The sequence below is a fragment of the Carex rostrata genome, chromosome 31, assembly GCF_964058835.1.
Source record: "Carex rostrata chromosome 31, lpCarRost1.2, whole genome shotgun sequence".
Classification (NCBI taxonomy): domain Eukaryota; kingdom Viridiplantae; phylum Streptophyta; class Magnoliopsida; order Poales; family Cyperaceae; genus Carex; species Carex rostrata.
The window spans coordinates 3,997,882-4,023,786 of record NC_135948.1 but is presented as its reverse complement, the minus strand read 5'-3'; the positions used below and the strand labels follow the sequence as shown (position 1 = coordinate 4,023,786).

At 33.5% G+C, this 25,905-nt stretch overlaps 2 protein-coding genes across 5 annotated transcripts; both read left to right on the top strand.

The window, feature by feature from the left end:
* The first annotated feature begins 9,649 nt into the window (after window positions 1-9,649).
* LOC144547542 (protein VASCULATURE COMPLEXITY AND CONNECTIVITY-like) lies at window positions 9,650-15,236 on the top strand. Of its 4 annotated transcripts, XM_078296217.1 has the most exons (4): window positions 9,651-9,829; window positions 11,064-11,129; window positions 11,829-12,031; window positions 14,815-15,236. In XM_078296217.1, the coding sequence occupies exons 1-4, from the start codon at window positions 9,734-9,736 to the stop codon at window positions 15,125-15,127; spliced, it is 678 nt and encodes a 225-aa protein (XP_078152343.1). In that variant the 5' UTR covers window positions 9,651-9,733; the 3' UTR covers window positions 15,128-15,236. The 4 variants fall into 4 exon arrangements, with proteins under 4 accessions (XP_078152342.1, XP_078152343.1, XP_078152346.1 ...); XM_078296216.1 differs by lacking the exon at window positions 11,064-11,129 and having other exon boundaries at window positions 9,650-9,910; XM_078296220.1 differs by lacking the exon at window positions 11,064-11,129 and having other exon boundaries at window positions 9,654-9,829; window positions 11,835-12,031.
* A 5,239-nt stretch (window positions 15,237-20,475) lies between these two features.
* Window positions 20,476-22,709, top strand: LOC144547603 (cationic peroxidase 1-like). The gene is made up of 4 exons (XM_078296293.1): window positions 20,476-20,693; window positions 20,849-21,040; window positions 21,598-21,927; window positions 22,473-22,709. The coding sequence occupies exons 1-4, from the start codon at window positions 20,478-20,480 to the stop codon at window positions 22,614-22,616; spliced, it is 882 nt and encodes a 293-aa protein (XP_078152419.1). The 5' UTR covers window positions 20,476-20,477; the 3' UTR covers window positions 22,617-22,709.
* The last annotated feature ends 3,196 nt before the right edge of the window (window positions 22,710-25,905 follow it).

Genomic DNA, 25,905 nt, shown 5'->3' with positions numbered 1-25,905 from the left:
AGCCCATTCCACTAGCCAGCTCTCTGTCCTATTCGTCTCTTTTTTCTCTTCGGTGAGAACCGTGAGCCGTCAGCTCTGACATTTCTGCGCTTCAACTTCGGATTTTAGGCGACTTCTGTTAGAGCTCGATTTGTGAAAATAGCGAAAGGAATGGTCAAGAAAAAGAGGTGTAGCCCCTCCGCCTCTCTCTCATTTGTTGTCTCCAGCTGTTACGTTCTCCGGTGGTCTCTCACATTTGTCTTCTTTAGCCGTTACTTTTGCTAGAGCTCGGTTTGTGGAAATAGTGAAAGGGATGGTCGAGGAAAAGAGGCACAGCCCCTCTGCCTCTCTCTCATTTGCCATCTCCTGTCGTTACTTTCTCCGGTCGCCTCTATGCTTTTTTTATATTTTTGCATTGTTAGATGTTGTTGTTACATGTTGATGTTGTGTTGTTAGGTGTTGATGTTATGAGTTTTAGATTGTTGAAATTATATGATGTTGATGATGTTTTAGATGTGAAATGATGAATGATGGATATAATTTTATATTTTATTTAATAAAAATTATAATTGGCAGCCGCTGCCAACGTTTCAAAAAAAAAAAAAAAAATTCATGTTCCATCATTTTTTTTAACCGCTTGATTTTGTACTAAATAAGTTCAAAAATTTGTATCTCCATTCATCATGTGAAATATGTCAGTTTCAATAGTTTGGATTTGTCATTTGAAACCAATCCAATATATTTTGACATTATGTTGTTCGGTGAGCATAAGCTTTAAAATATATTGTATTGATTTCAAACGACGGATCTAAATTGCTGAAATCGATTTACTTTACGAGTGATATATATAGATATAAAATTTTGAAAATTTTGAATTCATTTAATATAAAGTCAAGCGACAAAAAATGATGAAAAATAAATGTATTGAAATAACTTATGAACTTCATGTTCCATCATTTTTTAACCACTTATTTTTGTACTAAATAAGTTCGAAAATTTCAAACATTTACATCTACATTCATCATGTGAAATATGTCAGTTTCAACAGTTAAGATTTGTCGTTTGAAACCAATCCGATATATTTTGACATTATGCTCACCAATGATAACTAAGAAACCCCAGTAGTGCAACTGTGCGAGCACCTCAACTCTTACGCAATTAGATCCCATGAGCAAGTAAATTCGAAGCTTAAAAAATAGTTTATGTACGCCTCTACACATGCTCCTGCGATGTTCTCCCCATATTTTCCAGTTGGTATTGTAGCAGCATTTTTTTATTTCTCTCATCTTCCTCCAATTCACATGCTCCATTAATTTGAGTACCTGCATCATGAATTCAGCATGTCAAATAATCATGAATCTTACTATCTTGGCAAACCTCCAAAATATTATATATCCTGTAAGGGCCTTAGAAGTTCTCATCATATGATATACTTTCCCTCTCTAAAATATGCCTTGCTGTTTTTTAAGCTCTCAAAAGGTTTTTATTTTTTTAAGCATATCCCTGTGTGTGACTGTGTGCAGATAGAGAAGGAAATACATGACACACTGTGACGTGACGTAACAAACACGTTGTGACCACTAGCGGATCCACACAAAGATTGGGGTAGGTAAATGCCTACTCCTAGATTTGAAATTTTTATTTGGACCCAATACTAATGTTCAATTTGCCTACCCTCGGTCCGAGTTTGTTCAATTCTTGAAATATTCCTTTTGAGTTTTGGTCAATTCTGCATATTTCATTTTTTTTCCGGACATGCGATACTCTATTTCATAAATAGAATGAAAGAGAACAAGAAATGTCTGACAGTGAAATCTATATTACAATTCTAAGGAGATGGGTCGGTTAAACTTTTTGTGCCTTTTATAATTCATTACTTATATTTTGGTTAAATTTTTTTATCAAAGCTTTGACTTTGATTTGCTAATTCGCTAAGAACAGTCCACTTTGAATTGTGCCAAACAAATTTTTAATTAACTTAGAAAAAATATTTCAATGCTGTGTCAATTGATTTTATGATTATAACAGATTTTATAATAAACATAGTTATTAGTTATTTGAACCCGATTAGTGCTCTACCCTGATATAAATCCTGGATCAGTCCTTGGTTGTGACTTGGTCACATGACGCAACGTGATCAAAATGGTGGCAGATAGGGGTGAGTAAATCGCTCATAACTCGTGAGCCGCTCATAACTCACTCATTAAAAGCTCGCCTAAACTCGCTCATTTATCCGCTCATTTAAACTCGCTCATTAACAACTCGCTCATTTACTTAATGAGCGAGCATGAGCATGACCCAACTCGCTCATAACTCGCTCATTAAGAATTTGTCACATCTAATCCCTGCCACATTTAATCCTATGTAATTATGTGTAACATCAACATTGCCTCATTAAGATTGATAGATAGTGAGCATAGTTTCATATTTAATCCCGTGTAATATAGTGAGCACAATGTAACATTTAATCCTGTGTAATATACTAATATTCATAGTTTCATATTCATTTTTTTTTGTAAATCGGCAGAACCAAAACCTCCGCCTAAAGCCCAAAACAAATAATAGTCATAACAACTTGCTCATTTAAATGAATTATGACAATTTGTTGGATTTTGTTATGATGACTTTTAACAAATTTTGTTATGTGTGGGCACACTATATAATTTTGTTATGAGTCATAAGTCATAACTCGTGAGCCGCTCATAACTCGCTCATTAAATGCTCGCTCATTTACAACTCGCTCATTTATCCGCTCATTTAAACTCGCTCATTAACAACTCGCTCATTTACTTAATGAGCGAGCATGAGCATACCCTAACTCGCTCATGCTCACTCATTAATCACCCCTAGTGGCAGACGGTCATGTCACACAAATGATCACGTTACATGTGATCACGCCATGACGTAAATTAGTCACGTCAAACTTTTTCTATATTTTAATTTAAATTGTTCAAAATTCAGAAAAAAAAGAAATATGAAAAATTCTACAAATTCTAATTTTTTTTAAAATAAGTAAATAATGTTGCAATTTTTTTTTTTAGAAAAGGTTATTGGACATCTAATATTACTTTAAAAATTCAAATTACAAATATTTGTTGGACTAAACTAGAAAAAATAAAAATTAGTACTACATGAGTACCAGTATCACGGAACCTACATTAAAAACGAAACCTGAATATTCTATGCGTATAAAAAAAAATTGAAAATTAACTAAAAAAAAGCTGTATACTCTATGCATCCAAAAAAAATCTAAAAAACTGAATATTCTATGTTTCATACTGTGATGTAACGTGACGTGACGTGACATATAATTTTTACTCAAATACGATCACATCACGCGACATGCGAATCACGTTACGTGATCAACACATAATGTAAATAGTCACAGTGTGACTAATTTCCTTATCCATGTGCATATGCTAAAGATTTTTTTTTCTAACTCTTACGCTAAGGGGTGGATTTGAACAAAATAAATATAAGAAAATGAAAAATGTCAACAAAACATTTGCAAGGGGAATATAGTCTTCTTAGTCAAATTCGTGTGTTGTTGATTGATATTAACCAAGGTTCTAAATAGTGATTAAAGCGGTATAGCGGGGAGATAAAAAAAAAAAAACTATTGTGAATAGCGTAGCTATCATATATAGCGTTTTTTCCTTTTCAAATTTTATATTATATATTTCTACTAATTATCAACATAATAAATATTGAAGAATTGAGGTAACAACTAAATGACAACTAATCTAAGTCTATACTTTTTATCAATTACACAAATAAGAAGGAAAAAAAAAATCTAAAAAATAACATTATTTAATAGTTCATACTTAATAGTATTACATATTATGATAGACGAAGAACAATTAATCTTATAAGGTAAATGAAGTAAGTATACATATTTAAACATTTTATATAATAATAATAATAATAATAATAATCAAAATCAGCTTTTGAAGAAGAATTAATATTTTAATATTTTAATAAATCACAAATAAAAACAGAAGCACATAGTTTGGTTTAGCGTAGAAAACCATGTAGCATTATAAATAAGAATAGAACTACAGAAGTCCATATAAATTGCAACAAAAAAAGTTCATGTAGCATAGCGATAGTAATAGTGTATCGCGCATAGCGGTAATAGCGGTTATCTATTACAGCTATAGCGGTTGTAGCTGAGTTAGTGCGCTTTTATCTCATAGTTTAACATTTATGGTCCGAAAAAGCTATAACTAACTATTTAGAAGACTGATATTAATATATATTAGAGCAGGTGCTCACACTTTGCAACAGTTCTGTTTTCTCGATTGTGATATTCTTCGAGAAAAGTTTGAAATGCGAAGGTCGTTACAATTAATCTTTAACTTTTATTGAAAACTGAAATAAGCTCGTATTGAAAATAAAAATTTGTTTGTAGTTTTTTCTCTACCAGTGTCACTAGAGTTGTTTAAGCGTTGGCGTCTTTTTAGAATTAGACACTCTAGGCAAAAAAAAAAAAACGGTAGAAAGATAGCTGCGTTTTTTTTTTCTTCCCACTAAATCAATTTCAAACATATATTATGTGTAAAATGTGCAAATTATAATTTATTATATGTGAGAATTCAATAACAAATATAACTACGAAGTGACAAAAATGTGTTTATCTAATATTTCTAAAGTTCTGATTTTATGTTCAATTTATTGCACAATGCGTAGTAGCGAGGATAATTTTTTTTTTTTTTTTGCAATCGAACCAATTTCTCATGATTTATTCCCAAATTTTAAATTCTAGGATTATCTAAACATATTTCTTTCAATGATCCGATCAAAATCATACGGATTAATTTTTTTTATTCTAAATAATTCATCCTCGAGAAATATTTCGTCCGGTCAAAATCAGACAGATTAAAACAATTTTTCAAAAATAATTCATCCCAGAGAAATATCTCATCCGATCGAAATCAGACGGATTAAAACAAGCCTTTTCTCTTTCTTTGTTTCTCAAATTTTGTACGAACTAATTTCGTTTCAGGATTTCCTTCCCTCTCTAACTATGAAGTATTTAATGAAGCGGACGGATAATTTGGAGTATATATGTGGGTAAAAGGTTGTTCAATTTATCGTTATCGCTTTGGAAATTTCACAGAATACCCAAGGGGCAAACGTGGCGGGTCCCGCATTCCCTGACTCGTAGAAGGGGGGGGGGGGGGGGGGGGGGAGTGCGTATCCTCTGAGATATCTCAACTTTTGCGTGACCGACGTGTCCGGTGCCTATTCGGGGGTGATGTAGGTGGTCAGTATTATGTGTGCTTTGAGATTCGTGCAGAACGTAGTTAAACGGTTGAGATATTACATAAAGTCACGCAAAGTTTGAGATATCTCAGAGGATACGAATTCGGGGGGGGGGGGGGGGGGGGGGCGGCTCCGCAAGACCACAATTCTAGGTCCAACTTGGGTTGCATAAAAAAAAATCATGATTTATAATTTGTTTGATATCAATTCGGATTCAATTCCTCAACAATTCGAGTTGAAACTTATTCGAGTTAAAACTGACTTGAGTTTATTGACTCGGTTGTTTCACAAGTTGAATCTAAGTTGCATTTAACTAGATTTGGAATCAACTTAGTTGACTCATTGACTTAGTAAAGTATGTAATGTTTGTTAGACTTTGTGCTATTTATGGTGCGTTTGGATGAATCAAGGAATAGCTCGGAATAACAACTATTTCTGGATTCGGAAGAGCCGCTAACACAATATTTCATAGAAATAACGGAATAGCAGCTAACCCGAACTATTCCTTTATTAAGAATAACGTTTTTTTTCACCTAAATGTGTTGTGTTGAGAATAGCTTGTCAAGAATAACAACTATTCCTGTGTCACCCAAACATATTTGATAAACTTTGTACTATTTAATTATGTATTTTTCATTTTTTTTCTTATGTAAAGATTTAAATTGTGTATTATTTTGATAAATTATGTTATATTTATTTTGTTAGACTTTGTTTGATAATTTTTAATTTGATAAACTATGTATTATCTATGAGTTATGAGTGAACTCGAGTTATTCACGAGTTGAATCTAAATTAGAGTATCTGACTCGAAACTAAATTAGCATCAACTTGATTTTTTCGCGAGTTGAATTCAAATTAAAGTTTCTAATTCAAAATTAAATTAACAACTTAAATCAAATTCGACTCTTAAGATCACGAGTTGAATCTAAATTATTCTCACCTCAAGACTTAATTCGGCTCATAAGTAGCCTTGGGTCCAACCAACGAACACAATAGTGGACAACTACTAAAGAGTTAGCCTAATATGACATTGGTGTTATTTCAAACTAAATAACACCACATCGTAAACCGTTAGATCTGCTTTTACTGTTCAAGCACTTTATTTTGTACGAATATTAAAGCAGATCTAACGGTTTACGATGTGGTGTTATTTAGTTTGAAATAACACCAATGTCATATTAGCCTAACTCACTACTAAAGGTGCAAACTTGCATTTTCTATGGAGAGGATTTGTTGTGCTCTATACTACGTTGTCTTTAGTGATTAAGCACTAAAATAACCTTTTCTTTGCCCGCGACACTAATATTTTGACGCATAGATTCACAACATATTGCTTATGTGGTACGATATTAATGGATTAGATCCGGGTATTTCTCTATAGTCGGCCATTTTTTTTAATACACAAAAAAAAAAAAAAAATATAAAAATAACCTCTTTTTAAATTTTTTTTTATATATGCCCTAACCGTCTGGAAAGCGGGCGGCCTGAAATTTTAGCAAACCGCCCCCATGCCGGGCGCTTCATGCCATTACCAAACCGCCCCCTCCTTGGGCGGTTTGCTTTTTTTTTTTTTTTTTTTTTTTTTTTTTAAGAAATTTTAGTATTTTGATTTAAATAATTTTGTTAAGAAAAAATTGTTTAGAGTGTATGCCAAAAAATAAAACATTTGACATATTTATGAAGTGATGTCGTAATTCTTTATAACTTTGATTTTATTTGTCAATTGGATGTCACAAGTCTAAATATAACACTAAAAATATCAAATTTGACCTTTGTTGGTAAATCAGCAAGTCTGGACTGATACAAGGACCAAACTACAAAAGTGATTGCACCAGCATGTAGAGCATTAAAAAATACACAGAATTGATATAAATTTCAACTTATTTCGATTTTTCTACAGCCAGTTGTGAATTTTCAAAGTTTAATTTTCGAAAAAACTTTAAACAGTCATAACTTTGGCTAGGAAACTCGGATTTACGCGTATGAGCACTTTTCGGAAAGGGAAGGACGAGATGGATCCGTTTTGACTAGGTGGTACACTGGGCATCATTGTATCGGAAGCATTAGAATTTCAAAAAAATGTCATTGGGAGCCTCAAAAATTCAATTTAAGTTTTCGTCCGACGGTAGGCATTAAAAAACAACAATTTTCAAACCATCTTAATAAATAGTAAAAAAATTCCAAAAAATATAAAATTTGGTCTCCAAGTAGATTATAATATAGATTAAACATCTAACGGTTTGGATTTGTTGTTTGGACATCACAAGGCTAAAAACAGCCCCGGCAGCACCTGCGCAGAACTGCTACCAGCAGCAATTTAGCCACAGCCTACATATATATACATGTATATACATGTAGAGTAAAGCTACGCTACTTTGTGAATTAAACGGGGCGTTTTAATTCGCGCTCATATCTCTAGTTTTGAAGTCCAAACAGCTAATCCAAACCGTTAGATGTTGAATCTATATTATAATCTACTTGGAGACCAAATTTTACATTTTTTGGAATTTTTTTACTATTTATTAAGATGGTTTGAAAATTGCTGTTTTTTAATGCCTACCGTCGGACGAAAACTTAAATTGAATTTTTGAGGCTCCCAACGACATTTTTTTGAAATTCTAATGCTTCCGATACAATGATGCCCAATGTACCACCTGGTCAAAACGGATCCGTCTCGTCCTTCCCTTTCCGAAAAGTGCTCATACGCGTAAATCCGAGTTTCCTAGCCAAAGTTATGGCTGTTTAAAGTTTTTTTCGAAAATTAAACTTTGAAAATTCACAACCGGCTGTAGAAAAATCGAAATAAGTTGAAATTTATATCAATTCTGTGTATTTTTGAATGCTCTACATGCTGGTGCAATCACTTTTGTAGTTTGGTCCTTGTATCAGTCCAGACTTGCTGATTTACCAACAAAGGTCAAATTTGATATTTTTAGTGTTATATTTAGACTTGTGACATCCAATTGACAAATAAAATCAAAGTTAAAAAAAAAATCAAAGTTATAAAGAATTACGACATCACTTCATAAATATGTCAAATGTTTTATTTTTTGGCATACACTCTAAACAATTTTTTCTTAACAAAATTATTTAAATCAAAATACTAAAATTTCTAAAAAAAAAAAAAAAAAAACATCAGACCGCCCAACAGTGGAGCGTTTTACAAAAAAAAAAAAAAAAAAAAAAAACAAACCGCCCAAGGAGGGGGCGGTTTGGTAATGACATGAAGCGCTCGGCATGGGGGCGGTTTGCTAAAATTTCAGCCCGCCCGCTTTCCAGGCGGTTAGGGCCTATATAAAAAAAATTTAAAAAGAGGTTATTTTTATATATATATTTTTTTTGGGTATTAAAAAAAATGGCCGCTCTATAGTCGAATACATTTTTTTATTTATTTTGCCAAATATAGTAGTCGAATAGTTCATCATGGAATCTGATTTCGACCATCTCCAGTCCTTAGATACTGATTCACACCATTGCTGTTTGTTGCTCCGCTGATCCTCATCATAATAGTAGAAATGTACAATACAAAAGAGGAAACATTAATATACATATTTTTGTCCGTTTTGTTTTGAATGTATATATATATTTTTTTTGTTGTTGTAAAGACAGTAAGTAATTGTATTTATTTAAAGAGTTACAAAGTAGCTGTTATATAGAATGAGACAACAAGTGTCTTAAAAAGCATACATCACCAATTCGGCGTTTATGAATTCGAGCCGTAGGATTCGTCTTGCTCCCAGGCGCGTTCGATCATCAACCGACAGAAATCGATCCTTCAAATACGAATTCGATTTCAAAAGGTGAGAGGGAGAGATATTTCAAAAACGCATCGTTGCGTCGGGACTCGGGAAGGAGAAAAGGAGAGGCGTGTCAGAAAGAAAAAATGCGTTTCATGTAGCGGATAGCGGGTAGGTGTATAACTAAATTTGGTCTTCTATACGCTTGACAACATAAAACAAGTGTATAAAATCAAAATTATTTATTAAAGGCTGAGATTGAAATCTGTTTTGATGAGTAGTTGAGATTTATAGAATGAACGACTCAGATCTTCTCTTGACAGATAGAGAGTTGGATCCCAAAAAACTATGCGTGATATTACAGATGAGGGTGAGCCGGTGAGGATAAGGGCCTTTATCTCTCTCGGCCCGGAATCGGGTGCGGACTCCGCGCTATCTTGTGAAGTGTCAATTGCTCGGATTTGGGTGCTCTTTGAATTGTACGGATTTTATTATAGGAAGGTTCCATTAGTTTGAACCGTTCATTTAAATCGGACGGTTCGTATCGAAACCTGTTGCGAAAGGGCAGGTTGGGGCAGAATCGCAGATTCATATCACAGATGTCTGATTAGAACGGTTCATCTCGTCTTAATTAAAAAAAAAAAAAATACTCGCCAGGAAGCAAGTGGAGTAACCCATACTCTCCCGTTCTTACTCAAAACGCATTCGAACTACTCTCAAGAGCAGGGAGGGGAAGAGAGGGGGAAGGAGAAATGGAGACAAGGGTAAAGGTTGTGTGTGCAATAGTCGGTTTTCTCGGAATTCTCTCTGCTGCTCTCGCTGTTGCGGGTGAAGCCACCAAAGTCACTGTACTTCTCTTTCTCTTCCTCTCTCTCTATCTATATATATGTGGACGTGTGTGTGGGTTCTTTAATCAGAAGGATCTGAAGGTTCCTTGCTTTACTAAGATTGATTTTGTGGGTTGTTTGAAATTCTTTGCCCCCTTTTTTTGGGTTTTTCGAATTAGCAAAGAGATTGCCTTTTTACCCCTATAAAGATCTTCAGGTATATTTTTCAATATAGGTTAATTATTTTCTGTAAGGACTGGTATGTTATATCTAATTGAAGTAGCTTAATGAAAATGTAAACTCAAAAGTTGTGGAAAGAGCAACAGTGAATTTAAATCAACAAGAAAGGAAAAGAAAAATTGCTTTTGTACCTTTTTGATGTGGTCCGAAGGTAGTATTTTAACATAGCTGCATCATTATTTACATTCACATTTGCAATTTTGGCCATTAGAATCAGCAATAGTCACCACACTGACATCACTGACTTAGGTGTATCTGTTTTTGAAATTAGCGATATACTGTAATTAAGGCCAAGGTATAATATAGACGTGGGCCCTAATTAATCCTCAGTTCAATAATTTAGACCAAAATTGGCCGTAATTTACTGTTAATTGTGTTAGAAAATCCACATACAGTCAAACAAACAAAAGTTAAATTAAACCATGGTATTCGAACCACACCTATTCTTTTAATTTTGAGTAAAGGTTGGAGAACAAGCCACCAAACTATTTAATATCCACAAAGGATTCCCCTATCTGGTCCTCCCGCATAGAGAGTATTGCCTTTGCAACTAAACCAAAGGCTGGCTGGTTCTCAACCACACTTATTTTCTTATCCAACTAGGCATAAAAATTTAATATATGTGTTTTCTGTATGTTACAGCTTATGTAAGTAAACCTATGTATGTTTAAGGTATTCAAGCACACCTATTTTTTTTTGTGTGAGAAAGGCAGCTTCTAGAGCTACTGAAATTTCATTAAAAATGAACCCAAAACACATACAAACTCTTCACCAGGGGTTGTCCCTTGCAACATCCACTAAAGCTTAACCTGTTGGTACCTCTTTTTATTCAAAATCTGGCCATATCCCTCTGTACCATAAAACTGTGGTACAGACTTCACACACCAACCCTATAAAACTCCAAAACAGAAATCAAAGCATCCCACACTAGTTTAACAAAACATCAATGCATCAACTCCACAAGATCTGTGAATTAAAAAGATAAAAAATATGTAGTTCATCTGCTTAATGCCAGAATAAGTTGCTGTTCTTCCATCAGCACATCTCTAGGGTGCACAGTCTGCAGAGGTACCATCTTCAGGTCTAATGGCAACCATCTCTTGACCTGATCACACAATTGAGTCCTACACAAATCTGCTCAGTGATGCAAAAAGGCACAGAGCATTCCTTTCTCTGCACAAACGCCAGCAAACTGCTGCCTACAGGCAAAAAAGCTTGTTTCTCTCCAGGTGGTAATTTTACAATATAGTCCCACGGATCTTGTAAATTGCACGAAGCATGCATCACATCTTGACACTAGCCCATCCAAAACTATATTGATTTGACAAAAGAGCATTGAATAAATAAATGATTCCCTTTATTAGACTGCACCTCCTTCCTATCCTGGATGAGAGCCTCCATAAAGTCTTAGGCCCAGAATTCTGCATTTTTTTTGCAATAGAGGCTGAGACTAAACCTGACAGCTCTCCTAACGACTTAGCCATGGCCTTTAATAGATCCAGACCAGACATTAGCAACACATTAATTATTCACTCTCGAAACATAAACTAGTGTTTTTGGATATTCTTGGAAACTTTTTTGTTTTCCGCCTCAATCACCTCATGTATGTAAATTGCTGATAACAATAAATAGAAGTTGACAAGAACCTGTTAAAATAGGAAATAACATTTACTATACCCGATTGATTTCATAACATATTATCTATGAACTGTATGTTTACTTTCTTTGTGTATATGATGATTATCTATCCTAATTTCTTGTTGTGTGTGTGTGTTTGCAGCTAAAGGATGTGAAAGTCACAGATTTTGGACAATGCATGTACCCTAGAAGCCCTGCTTTGGTTCTAGGGTTTGTGGCTGCTCTATCTCTCTTAGTAGCACAAATTATTATAAATGCTGTAGCTGGGTGCCTTTGTTGCAAGACCCGGCCACCCTCATCAAACTCCAGGTGGACCAATGCTCTCATATGCTTCATCTTATCCTGGTACGTGCATTGTCTCTTGAGTATCTGAGAAGTAAATTTGATTGATAAATATATCATATTTTCTATTTCATGGTTTTTACTAAATATGATATTAGGTCAAGTTCTTATAACGTCTGTGAATTCTTACAGTAATCTGCTATATTTAAGAAAATTTAAAATTATAAAATCAAAGAGATTGACAGGTAAGCTTCCATGTCTCTTTTCTGTCTAAAATGAGACTGAACCACTAAGGCTTCACCTACAAGTAATATTTTCTTAGATATATTCCATCGAATTGGACAAGAAATATTGTATTGTTAGAGAAGACAACATTTGTTGACTCATCAGGATTCAGCTTGAGTTATTATAGAAATAGGTTGTGCTGCACTAATTCCCTAATAAATGAAATCAGCAATAAAAACTTAAACGAAGTTTTCTCCAACATCCTATGGGTGAAAACGGGTTGGGTTGATGAAATTTTATTGCAGCCCTGTAAGGAGAGAAACTAATTGTGGGTAGATTCCCATCCATTTTAATATCTTTTGGAGAACAGTTTGATAACTACCCAGGTCGGGTTGGGTCTGACCTGGTGGGTCACAATATATTGAGTTATTGACTAGTGTCAGACCTGGCTAGTGTTCCAATCTTATTGTTGATTCATATTGCATAGATCTGGTGTACTCTTGGAGTCAGAATTGCAAAGTTACATTCAATTTCCATCTGTTATGTTATGGAGTAATGATCCTTCTTTATACCTTACAATGGACCACTGGGATCACCCTTTAATCCTAAACCAATATCTTACTCAAATAAAACAAACTTTTTTTTTGTAAGGTCGTTGGGCGAGCTACCCAACAACAAATTTCGTTAAAGAAAGTTATAAGATGAAGAAAATCATAGAGCATAAAACACAACACAAAATACAAAATCGGTACATGCATCATAACCCAAATAGGAATGGCTGTGAATTGGCTAAACTTCCTACCCACATCTCTCTTAGCCTAATGGCTCCTTGCGTGTGTTAGAGTGCTAACAGTGATGAATCCATTCCTCAATCTCTAGTACCAAGCCCTGTACCAATGTACTAATCATTAACTAACTAATGGTATTTTTAAGTAATTAACTGCAAAACAATTAACATTCACTATTTTGATGGTGAAAACTGACAAATGGGCCCCTGAAAATTCTCTTTACATATCGTTCCACTAACTGCAAAGCAACGTCAAAGTGCTACTCTACCATATGCTAACATGCAACAACACCATCTAGATTAGTGAGAATACATTATCAGATCTAATTGGTTTTATAAATTTTATCTGAATTTGTTCAGCAATGTACTTTACTTTTTGTTGAGGTTCCTTAAATAAATATATATATATTTGAGTGAGGCTACGGTACTATGCATAGCACATATTGGTGCGTTCTATGGATCAATATCTCCGTTTTCAAAGTTCAAGCAATCTATCTAAACTGTTCAATTTGATCTCCATATGAAAATGTACTTGTAGATCAAATTTTACATATTTTAGAATTTTTTACTATGGTTTAGGTAGGTTGAAAATCACATGATCTAAAGATTCTAGATCATTCAAAAGTAGTGATTTTCTGCCTATCTAAAAAAAATAGTAAAAAATTATAAAAAAAATGTAAAATTTGATCTACAAGTACATTTCATATGGAGATCATGTTGAGCGGTTTAGATCGATTGTTTGAACTTTGAAAATGAATATATTGATCCGTAGTACAGGAATGGCCTATGTGTTGAGATATACATTTAACACTATCAACCATAGGCTTTGGGCATCTTAGTTGTGTTTAGGGTTGTGGTTTTTACTTCACCATCTTGCTTTCTCGTTTTTTTTTTTAACTTTTCTCTGCTGTCTTTTTACTTCTTCCTTCCATCCTTTTCTATCTTTCATTTCTTCAATCTTGTAATAACGCTTCCATGGTTTATTTTTATTTAAAATTTAATGAAATCATAATGGGTTGTTCGCCTGCTACATCAAATAAATAAATATAATAAAAGAATAGAGAAACCAAGAAGTCTACACGATCCACTTCCAACTGAGTAATATCGGTCAGTTTTGTAGCTCTATGGTATCTAATTTGTGAAGTTCTGTCCAATGCATTTTTGACAATTCTGTCATATCTTAGATTAATTTAGCAGACGACAGACCGGATGAGGCCAAATTGTTTATCTGGTATCTTATTGAAATTGAAGGTAAGAGGAGGTATACACAGCTTCTGTGCAATATTTCAGAAACTATAGTTTCGTATAAAGAAAATAAACATTACCTATGTACAAATTAGGGGTGTCAATAGGTCGTGTTGGGTCAGGTACGGACTGAGTCAACATTATTTAATTATTATTTTTATAGGGGTCAGATCTGAGTTGAATCCCCATGGGTCAAGAATGCTCCCTCCCATACCTTGCCTAGACAGATCACAAGTTAACCCAACCTGCCCTTTTAAGTTCAAAACTAAATATTTTATTATGGTAGTATGCTAGTTCTAACAAAAGAGTATCTATTGTAGTGGTTACTGGGTGTGTATTAGAGGGTCTCATTTGTTCAAATTTTGATCTGACCTGATCCGTCGTGGGTCAGGAATTCAATACCTGTATCTGACCCATTGACCCACATCCTGTCTTAAGACCGGATGAGTTGGGTCATAATGTAAACAATGCTGTCCATACCTAGTCATGACTCATGAGACTACAAGTTACTTTTAGATTGCTCTATTTGAACTGCGACTTACTTTCAAATAACGAAAAATCTTATTTCTCTTTTATTGTGTCAATATAGGGTTACCTTTGTGATGGCCTTCCTTCTATTGCTAGGTGCGGCTGCTTTAAATGACCGAAGATACGACGAAAACATCAGCTATGGCAACTACTGCCTTGTTGTAAAATCCGGAGTTTTCGTCGGTGCGGGTATTCTATCTCTCACCACTGTCACGCTTGGGTTGGTGTACTACATCACAGTTGAATCTTCAAAGATGATGTGGGCCCCACCGGCCAACCCAGGCATAGCCATGGGGGTCCCGCAGGTCCCTCCTCAGAGCACTGAGCCTGTGTTTGTTCATGAAGATACATATAACAGAAGGCAGCTTGTGTGATAATGTTTGGGTGTTTTGAATTTGAATCTTTTTGGAAAGTTAAGTTTTGAATTCTTAGCTTATGTCACATATAGTTTGCAGTTATATCAAGCCACGAGTTCCATTGTAATCTTTTTATTCATGTTAATTACCATATTACCATCCTGGAAAAAAAAGGAAGAAATTGCGTATGTGCCTAATTTTCTTTTTAAATGTTAATTACCATATCACCATGCTAGGTAGTTTGTTATTTCTTTTGCTTTGTATTTGGTACCATAATGGTGGTACCGGTCTCATAAACATTGTAGAAGGTTTTCGTTATATTAATGGAAATCGGTGGGATTGATCCACTTGTATCAAAAGAAAAGAAAAAAAAAAAAATCGACTGAGACATGAAAGTACAATTCATGAAAAAAATCGACTGAGACATGAATCATTTATTTTATTGTTTATATATTTATTTTGAAAAGAATGGCAAAGCCACCGAAGCCATAATACAGAAGTTCTACCAAAACTAAACTAAAATTTTCTAGTAGGACATGCTTGTATAAAAATTTGGCTCCTTACATGTAAAATGTCACATGATGTCGCACCGAATTAAAACAATCAGAAAGAATTTATTTATTCATATCATCATACGTTAACCAGAAAGCCCGTGATATTAAACCAGGCTTCAAAATGTAATAATACAAAATCCAATTCCTACAAAATAATTATTATTTGGAAAGGATTGTTGTCCTCTTGTAATAACCTATTTTATTGCCGTGAGGGACTTTAAAATATTGTAGAGGAAAGAGCTCTTGTGCGTCATCAGTGCATTTTGTTAGCTAACGGTTGGCAAAATGACAATACACTAAACAAACAATAATTCAAGAATTAGGATTATAATTTTCTGTCTTATTGAAAAAAAAAGTTAACTTCTCAATTACCATAATAATATTTGTAAAGTTAATAAGAAATTTAGTTGTTAAATCAGAACGAGAAACCTAATTAGTACATGTACGGTTAATAGTTAAAATAAGTTTATTCAAGAAGACTTTTAGATTGCAAAAATTGAAAGCGTATGCGGCAGGTCCTGAAGGGTAGAATTAATTGAATTTTTTTTTAAAAACCATAATTAGAAAAAAGATATTTATGAAACCAACATGATTACTTTTTTTTTTTTTACAAAACAATAAGAACCGAAATGCTATTTCAGTTCCAGAGATTTTTTTTTTTGGACCGAAATGGCAATTTGATAAAAATGCTATTTCGGTTTTAGAGATTTTTTTTTGGGGACCGAAATGGCAATTCGGTTCCCAGTATTTTTACAATTTTTCAACGTATTTTTTTTCTTAAAATCTATGAAAACGGCGGCAATTCAGTTCCAAAAAAAAGGATCGAAATGACATTTCGGTTCTTATTGTTTTTGTAAAAAAAAGTAATCATGTGGATTTCATAATTTTTTTTTTTTTCTAATTATGGTTTATAAAAAAATTTCGAATTTATTGGTTGAAGCTAAGAAAGTCAAAATTAGTTTTGAGTTTAGTCCGTACAATATTAATTGTTACACAACGGACACTTAGTTATTTGAAATTCAAATTTTACACTTATGTATGAACCTAACTTGGGGAAAAGTGTGAAAGAGAAATAGCATCTTTATGCTGGTCAAGTCATAAGTGTAATCGGTGTGTGCATGCTTATTTTTATCTTTTGTCGGAAACTTCGCTTTGTTAACGTTAGCATCGGCTATGTAATACACTAGTCTTTTTGTGCTGATTTCGATACAATTATATTTTAATTATACGACCTAGGTGCATTAACCAAGCAAAGATTCCTTCGATTAAATTTTAATAAATTTCGCTGTTTCTAGATACACTTCAAGCAGCCATCATTAATTTTTGTTTTTCTAAGTACGTCTAAATTTGTCCGACCCGTGTTTTTTTACTTTTTGAATAATTTATATTAATTTCTAAGTACGTCTAAATTTAACATTTCTTTATCCTTTGCATTTTCTTTACCTCGATGACAGGCCGGATTCATTGATCATAAATAATCTTTCTGACTTCGTACTTCTCTTTTTTTCTTTTATTTTTTTAAGAAAATTGCAATATTCGGCTTATCAAATGGTATTTATTTATCAGAATATGCATATTATGATATATATCATACATGTAATACGTTTCCAATATTAATTATAAACAGATGAAACAATAAAATGGAAATGAACTATTTGAGAACTTCAGAGTTCAAACTATATTTGCATGTAACGCACTTGGAAAAATAAAACATCTGTATGCTTATTTTTTGATTGAAAAGTCTTTTTCCACTTGGTCTCAAATTTTTTTTTTTTTGAGAAAAAATAGGGGTCTAATCCATATTTAATTGATAATTGCGGTTACAAAATTTTTGTAGTTGCAACTTAAATTAAAAAAAAAAAAACACAAGTTGCTCAAAACATTTGAGCTAAAACAAAAAATAAAATAAGTAAGGAAAAGTAAAATCTAGAGTTGTAAAATTTTCTCTCTTAAGAAAAATTTTGATTCACTAGTCAATCTTCTCGCGCTTGTGAGGCAGAACCATGCAGTAGCTAGTCCATTTCATATATTAATTCCGGTATTGTTTTGTCTGATTCTCTGAAAATTCGTGCGTATCTCTCTCTCTCCAGATAACAAACATTGTAACTAGTAAGGTTCCTCTCGCATTCTTGTTGTTGTTAATGTCGAGTGCGGCTTCAAACGGCCATATCCTCATTTGCGGCGCAATGTCCATTTGTCTATACATCTCTACATCGAATTTGCAGTGTCCCATCATGTGAGCCGCTGTTTCCGCATCGCACTTGCACATAACACACCTGTTTGTAATTGACCATCCTTTTTTTCTTAGGTTGTCAATGGTAAGCAATCTGTTGTTCGCTAGTAGCCAGCCGAAGACTTTTATTCTTGGTGGCACCCGTAACTTTCATATGCAGAATGCATTGGTTGTAACATATGGATGGTTTTTGAGGGCTTGGTATGCACTTTTGACCGAGTAAATTCCATTTTTTGTCCATTTCCACTTGACATCATCTAGCTGCTGTCCCGGGTGTGTCACAACTCTCCATAGAAGCGCTGACATTATTTGTATTTCCTGCTCTGCTATTTCTGTGAGTACCTGCTGGAAAAGTTGTGCAATCGGCTGCTGGGTTGCCTCTCTGTGGTTTGTGGAGACATCTATAGCATGTGTATAAAGTGTTGGCAGTTCATATTTCATTACTCCAAATCCCCAGTTATAGTTCCATAGGGATATTTGGTCTCCCCGTCCATAGGTGTGTGTTACTCTAGCCTTCCAAAATTCCTGACTCTGTGGGTCCAAAAACAACAGTGTGACTGGTACCAGGTTGCCGGTGAGCCTTGCTCCTTGGAAGATGGGTTTCCACATCCTTCGTTTAGGTTTTTTCCAGTACCATGTCCATTTCATGAGTAAGGCCATGTTGAAAGCGCTTAGATCTACTATGCCTAGTCCTCCATATTATTTAGGTTTACATACAAATTTCCAATTTGCTAAATTCATTTTGCTTCTGTTTTGGTTGACTCCATGCCACAAGAATCTCCTTCTTGTTTTATCAATATGCTTTATCACCCATTTAGGCAGTCTGATGACCGTCATGAAGTATGACAGAAGTGTTGAGAGAACCGCATTTAGCATGATCAATCTGCCTACTATTGAGAGATGCTTAGCCGCCCAGCCAGCCAGCCTCCCGTTGAGTCTGTGGATGAGTGATAGGAATAATGCCGTTTTAGGTGGTTTTTTGTTTGACAGGGTAGACCCAGATACCACTTGATCTCAAATTTAAATATTAAATGTTATTTTATCACAAATGCGATTGCATGTTCTCTCTTCCTACATGTCAAAGCACCAGAATAAGGTAATTTGAAGTATAGAAAAGATCACAATTTCATTGTACGTACAATAATAGTCAGGGACCATACTTGCAGCGATTAGAACCGTTTTCCATAGCATTTTTTTTAAGGTTAGTGAACGATTAATTGTATAAATAAGAAAAGTATTTACATTTTACCGGGGTACCCGGCTTGCCCATATAATCTTTACTTTTGTTTGGTTTTCTTTCCCTAAGAAGTACGTAGCACTTTTTTTTTTTTTTTTTTTGAGAAAATCTTCGAAGCTTCTGCGAAGTGTACTGTTTTGCTCTATGGATTTTCTATGTTATGTCTATCGTAGAAGTTATGGAGCAACTTTGATTGAATATTTCATATTTGCTGCTTATATTATACTTCAACGGCGCACATTACTGAAAAAGAATAGATTACACGACAATTATTTATTTTTAACAATATTGACAATCTCTAAAATCAAATTTGAATTTGGAATGGAACATTTACCTATATGATTTACAGGGACGGAGCCAGACTTTCAAGTTATGGGAGTCAATCATATCAAATTTACATACACCATATGGGGGTTCAATTTTACAGTACCGAAGCATTTTATTCTAAATTATAAAGAAAATCAAATATAATTACAAAAAATTGAAAATGAATGGGGTCAATTGACCCCATTCAATTAACTTGGATTCGCCACTGATGATTTATGTGGTGCATATATTATGTTTATTAGAAAGATGAATTTGATGCTTGTTTTATCGTTTATCAGATCATTTGAATTTAATGGCATGAATTCAATTGCTTTTGATGGATCATCAAATCAAACGATATTTAAATTGCATGAATTTGATTGTCAGACGTTAGACTATCTATATGTCCAATATTATATTCATAATTTTTTTATTTCAACCTTATTTGAATTTATTTTAAAAACTATATCAAAATTGTTAACATTGTCATTATCATATCAGGATTATCATCTATCCTCTATCGAAAAACGAGCATAACTATAATGAATGTTAAAATCCTGAGGTCTGAGAGAATTTTAAATATCCAAACTTTTCCTAGTTAGCATCTAATTAGAGTAATTTGTCCGTATTTGAATACTAAAAAGCAAAATTGTTGTCTATGTGCTCTGCTCAACTCCCTTGAATGAAAGCCAAAAAAAAAAAAAGTTTGAATAGCTACCCGAGGAGGAAATTTGGATATGAATTACGGTATTTATTTTTGAAGAATTAATGAGTACCCTTTTAGGGTAAGGAAAAAATAAAGTTAATTATAGCGGAGGAATTATTCAACGGGCACAAAGAACATGTTTTTTTTACCTCAAAATTAATTGTACATGTTTAAGCTCAACCTCATGCATGCTTTTGTAACAGAGGATTTGGTTTTTGGTCTGGAACGTTGACTTATGAAATTAAATGCGTATGTTTAAGCTCAACCTGGCCTTTATAAACCTCTTTCTCCTCTAAACTTTAATTAACCACAACTCAATTTTAACAAAGGCAATGGCTGCCTCTTATAGACTTGTTGCCATGGTTTGTTTCCTTGCCTTACTTGTTTGTATACGTACAACCAACGGGCAGCTTTCGATGAACTTTTACGCGAGAACATGTCCAAATGTGGAGCAGATTGTTCTCTCAGTTATGACTGACGCTGTCAGACAGGAGCCACGCATGGGTGCCTCGATCCTGCGCCTCGGCTTCCATGATTGCTTTGTTCAAGTGAGTGTATAACATATAGGTTTCACCTCTATATTGCATACTTTTGTTGTTAAAAAGTAATATGCACATCTATTTAATTTAAATTGTTCGTTTATGTATGCAGACTGGTTATGTAATCTATGATTCTATATTTCTATGTATATGTATTTGTGTAGGGTTGTGATGGATCGATCCTTTTGGACAATGCACCTGGCTTGACAAGTGAAAAGGATTCAGTTTCTAACAAAAACTCGGCACGAGGATTTGAAGTCATAGATGCCATCAAAGCTCGGGTAGAAATAGCTTGCAATGCCACCGTCTCCTGTGCCGACATCCTCGCTTTGGCAGCTCGTGACAGCGTTAGCTTGGTTTGTTTTGTAACTTATCCTTTATTTATATTCTTGGTTACTCGTTAAGCTATTGTGATACTAAATTGTTTTGAAAAAGGAAATGTAGCACAGTTGACTAAAAAAAAAAAAAAAAAAATCTTAGAACCGTTTCGTTACTCAAAAATAAAAAATTCGATTTCTCCTCGCAACATCGTAGCCTTGCAGAGGTTTTCAAAAAAAGACACTAAATTGTTTCGCCATATATCCCCATTTCAAATTATGTGAACGTTAGATGGGCTGATTTTTTAAATTACAGTCTTACAGAATGTGAACTCTCTATTAAAATGACGTTAACATAGTACTTCTCAATTAACTAACAATGCACAAATAATAAATAGTCAAGCTGCAGTAATAATTTTATTATTTCATGGAAGGAATAAATGATGGCGAATCTTGAATGTGTGTTTTAGGTCTACACTTTGACGCACATTTATTTTATTGATTATCACTCCAATGTGATATCAATAGATTAGTTGCTAATGTATCACTTAGTAATGTACAATATTGTTAACTTGCTATTCAATTTCTTTTGTTAGCTTGGAGGACCCAAGTGGTCGGTGCCACTCGGTCGCCGTGACTCGACGACTGCTAACCAAACAGAGGCCAACAACCTTCCATCTCCTTTTGAAAACATAACCTCGCTGATAAGCAAATTTGCAGCAAAGGGACTGAATGCGCAAGAGCTGACCGTGCTTTCTGGATCACACACGGTCGGCTCCTCTGCTTGCTTCGCCTTCAGAACCCGGGTGTGGGGCACAGAACCCAACATCAATCCACCCTTTGCAATTGCACGCAGGAAGAACTGCCCGGCCAGTGGTGGTGATAACAATCTTAGCCCTCTCACTACTCCAATTAAATACAAACAGGTTTTGTTAACGGCTCTTTTTTTTTTTTTTTTTTTTTTTCCAATTTTAAGTAAATAAATTGATGAGAAACTATGGTCCTAAGTCCTAACTTCATGTCTGTATGATGCAAATTAATAGTTTCTAATGACTAAAAATAATTATTATTTGCAAATCATTCAATTAAACCCCCCCCCCCCCTTAATTTTTGTTTATTTTGGAGCATAAAACAGGATTTGTTGCGAGTGTTACATTAATTAATATAACCAACGCTTAACAAGGCATCTCTGGTTTGCATCAAATTGTTAAAGGAACTGAACTTTTGTGCCATTTCCATTTTACAAAAGAACATTCTTGACCTTTTTAGTTAAAAAGGTACGCCTTATTTATCAAAGAAAATTGAAATATCGATTTGGATTATGTAATTATGTGCCAGTGTCAGTGTGTCACAATTAACTGTCCTGCAAGCAAATTAAAAATCTGTTTTTTTAAAAAAAAAAAAATTTATCATTCATTGTATTGATAATTACTAAGAAAATTGGCATGTCTCTTTTACAAACTTCATGTAGGTTTGGCAACCAATACTTCAAGAACCTGATGATCGGTCGCGGGTTGTTACACTCAGACCAAGAGCTGTTCAAAGGAGGAGCCGGTGGGCCCACCGACAGATTCGTGAGGTTCTACGGTACCAATGGAGGGGCATTTGCAAGTGATTTTGCCGCTGCAATGGTGAGAATGGGAAATCTCGGAGTGAAGACCGGAAACCAGGGAGAGATCCGGCTCAATTGCCGGAGAGTAAATTAATTGATGTGATAGTATGATTTGCTGGTGTTGTTGTCAAGACCTCTTTAACTACATTCAATGCTTTGCATTACACTGGGGTTTCAATTCGCTTGTTGATCTTAGTTGTAGTTTAGTTTCGGTGGGTAGTTTATAGATTATATATTGAATTATTTGAATATGAGGAATTGAATTCAGAGAGCATTTAGAACGATTCCTACTGAAACAGGTCAAATTTTTTTATGTTGTTAGCTTATTTAATTTTGAATAGAAAAACCTACAGATCTTATTCCGAAATATTTATTCATTACATTATAAAAATAATAATTAAAAGGCATACCATCACCTCAAGCATATTTAAAAAAAATAGCATAATTAAGTAGAATTTTAGACTAGTTCTGTTGGATATTCAAGTGAAATTTTAGACTTTTTTGCTGAATTATTTAGCGGATTTATTTCATATTTTCATATATTGATGTATTGTGTAGTGGAAGGGTGCTTCACATTCATTCTAGAGTTTAATTCTTATTTCCAGCAATTTTATGGTCAATTTATTTTATTTTTAATTAAAATAACAAAATTATATCTTGGTTGTGGCTTAAACTTTGGAACACTTGGATGAAAACCAGAAACATAATACAACTAGACTACAACTTTATGAAAGATCTCTCCCTCTCTAAATTATATACAATAATACTTTGTATTTTTTTAAATTTGAATTAACATAAATAGTATTAAAAATATTACACGGAATATTATTGACATGATAATTAGTATTATATTAAATTTTATTATGATTATGATATTAGTTCCATAATTATAAGAAAGTACACTATATAATTTTATTTTACATAATATATTATGTAAATAATATTTAATTTCATATCTTACAGTATTATTTATAAAGTATTATATGAAATAAATACAATATTTATATTGTGATCCAAATTATATTCAAATTTTAAAATACGAAGTATTATTGTATATAATTTATGAAATATGAGATTTTTTTATGAAGTTACGGTAGTCTAGTTGGTTTGTGCTCTTGGTCCTCATCCAAGAGATTCAAGGTTCAAGCACCCTTTCACTATACTATACATCAATGTATAAAATTATTAAATAGATCCGTTAAATAATTCAACAGAAAAGTTCAAGATTCTACTGGATCATCCAACAAAATTGATTAATTATATGGAATTGGTTCAACAGTTCCACCGGATAATCCAACGGAAATGACATTTTTCAAAATACCCTTTAAACAAGGATATGTTTTATTTGATTTTATTGTTATATGTTATGGATAAAAATTTCGGGATTTTATTATTAGTAAACACAAGGTACAAAAGTATTTATTATCAAATTAAATACATTTTAAAATTATAAATATATTTTAAGATACATGTTTACATACCGATAAAAATATATAGTTATCACTCCTCAATTTCAATAAATTTAATCTATATTGTTTTAGAATTTCAATAAATTTAATCTATATTGTTTTAGAATATTGGAGTATTTAAATTCAAATTTTCTTTCAGAAGTAAGATGAAGAAATCTTTCACAAAAAATACCGAGTGAATTAAAGTGAAACATGCCTGACATAAACTAACATAATTCTTTGAACCCTACATGGGAATAGACTCGTGCAAACTCTGTTACTTGGGAAATCGTGTAAAGCGAATTAGGTCTTTTCTTGGAACTGAATCGTCTGCTCTTCCTGGGGGCAGAAAATTTATGCCTCCAGAGTCACTGCAGAGTGGGTCCCCATATAACCCTAAATTCAAAATCACTTTAATTCTAAACCCTTTAACAGTAACCGGACCCACCCCGCAGTGACTCTGGAAACAGAAATTTCCTGCACCCAAGCGGGCAGGAGATCTGGTTCCTTTTTTTTGTTCTTATTTCGCCTAATGAATTACATTAGAGTAGCAGCCTACAAGTCGGCATATATTCTCGGGCTTCCCACATAATGTAACAGTACTTTTATCCCAATTTCAATAAAAGGAAACATAAACTTAAAAAAAAAAAAAAAGCAATACAGTCAAACATGCAGTGGGTACATTTACCAATTAATCTATACCTTTTCCTCATCTCAATAAATGTTTAAACAAAAATAAAAAAAAATACTGGTGCTAAGCATATTTTATATTTTCATTCCATTGAACGGCCATTCGAATAAGAAAAAAGAATGAGACTACTAAGAAAAACTTTAAGCAACTTATGCTTTCACAAAGAATCATAAAACAAGCCTCTCTTTGTAGAATAACTCCCTGTAAAATCCTTTTTCTTTTTTCTTTTTTTTGAAAATATTAGAGTTCAGGTAATACATATTGATGTCCATGATAAAATTTGGATGTCATGACACATCAACGTGGGGTACATGCTTCTGAATTCGCATCATCTGAGATATCTCATATATTTTGCGTGATATTTTGGGAAATCTCAACCGTTTAAATACGTTCTACACTAAAAGCTCAAATAATTAATACTGGCCCCGCTCTATTCCCGAATAGGCACTGGACATTTCAGCCACGCAAAATATGAGATATCTCAGGGGATACGCACTCCATGCTTCTCTGATTGGTACTGTTACTACAATGATAAAATCTCTATTATGTACAGGCTGCTGATAAAATATCTATTATGCACATTATTTGCTGAAATCACAATTTATTTTATTCTGGTGTATTTGTTTTGACATGATTTATTCTCGATCGATCATATTCACATTCCATGTTTCCTTTTAGCGATCCAGACATGGTGGTGGCCTGGACCAGTTCTTGTTTGTATCCAACCGTGCTTAATTTATAATTTTTATAATTTTCTGTGCTCTTCTTTACCTACTGTATAAATGATTTTTAAGGCTATAAGATTAATAACTCACTTTAATATTGTTAGTTATATCTGGATATTATTAAAATTAATTTATATAAATAGTCTTATTATCAAGTATAGTTTTCACATCTCAATCCAAAAAGTATCCATTATATTAGAGTATATATTTACCTCAAATTCCTTTCAAAAATAAGACAAAAACAAATCTTTCAGAACAAAATTTCCATGTGAAACATGTAAATTAAATTATCTAACATTAAATAGAAGATTTTCTTCCAACTAGAAACACTCACGCCAGTTGCAAATTCTATTACTAATTAGGAAGTGCAAAGCGAGTAGACTTTCTTCTTATTTTTTCTTCTGTTCATATTTTGCCAGCGCTTGATG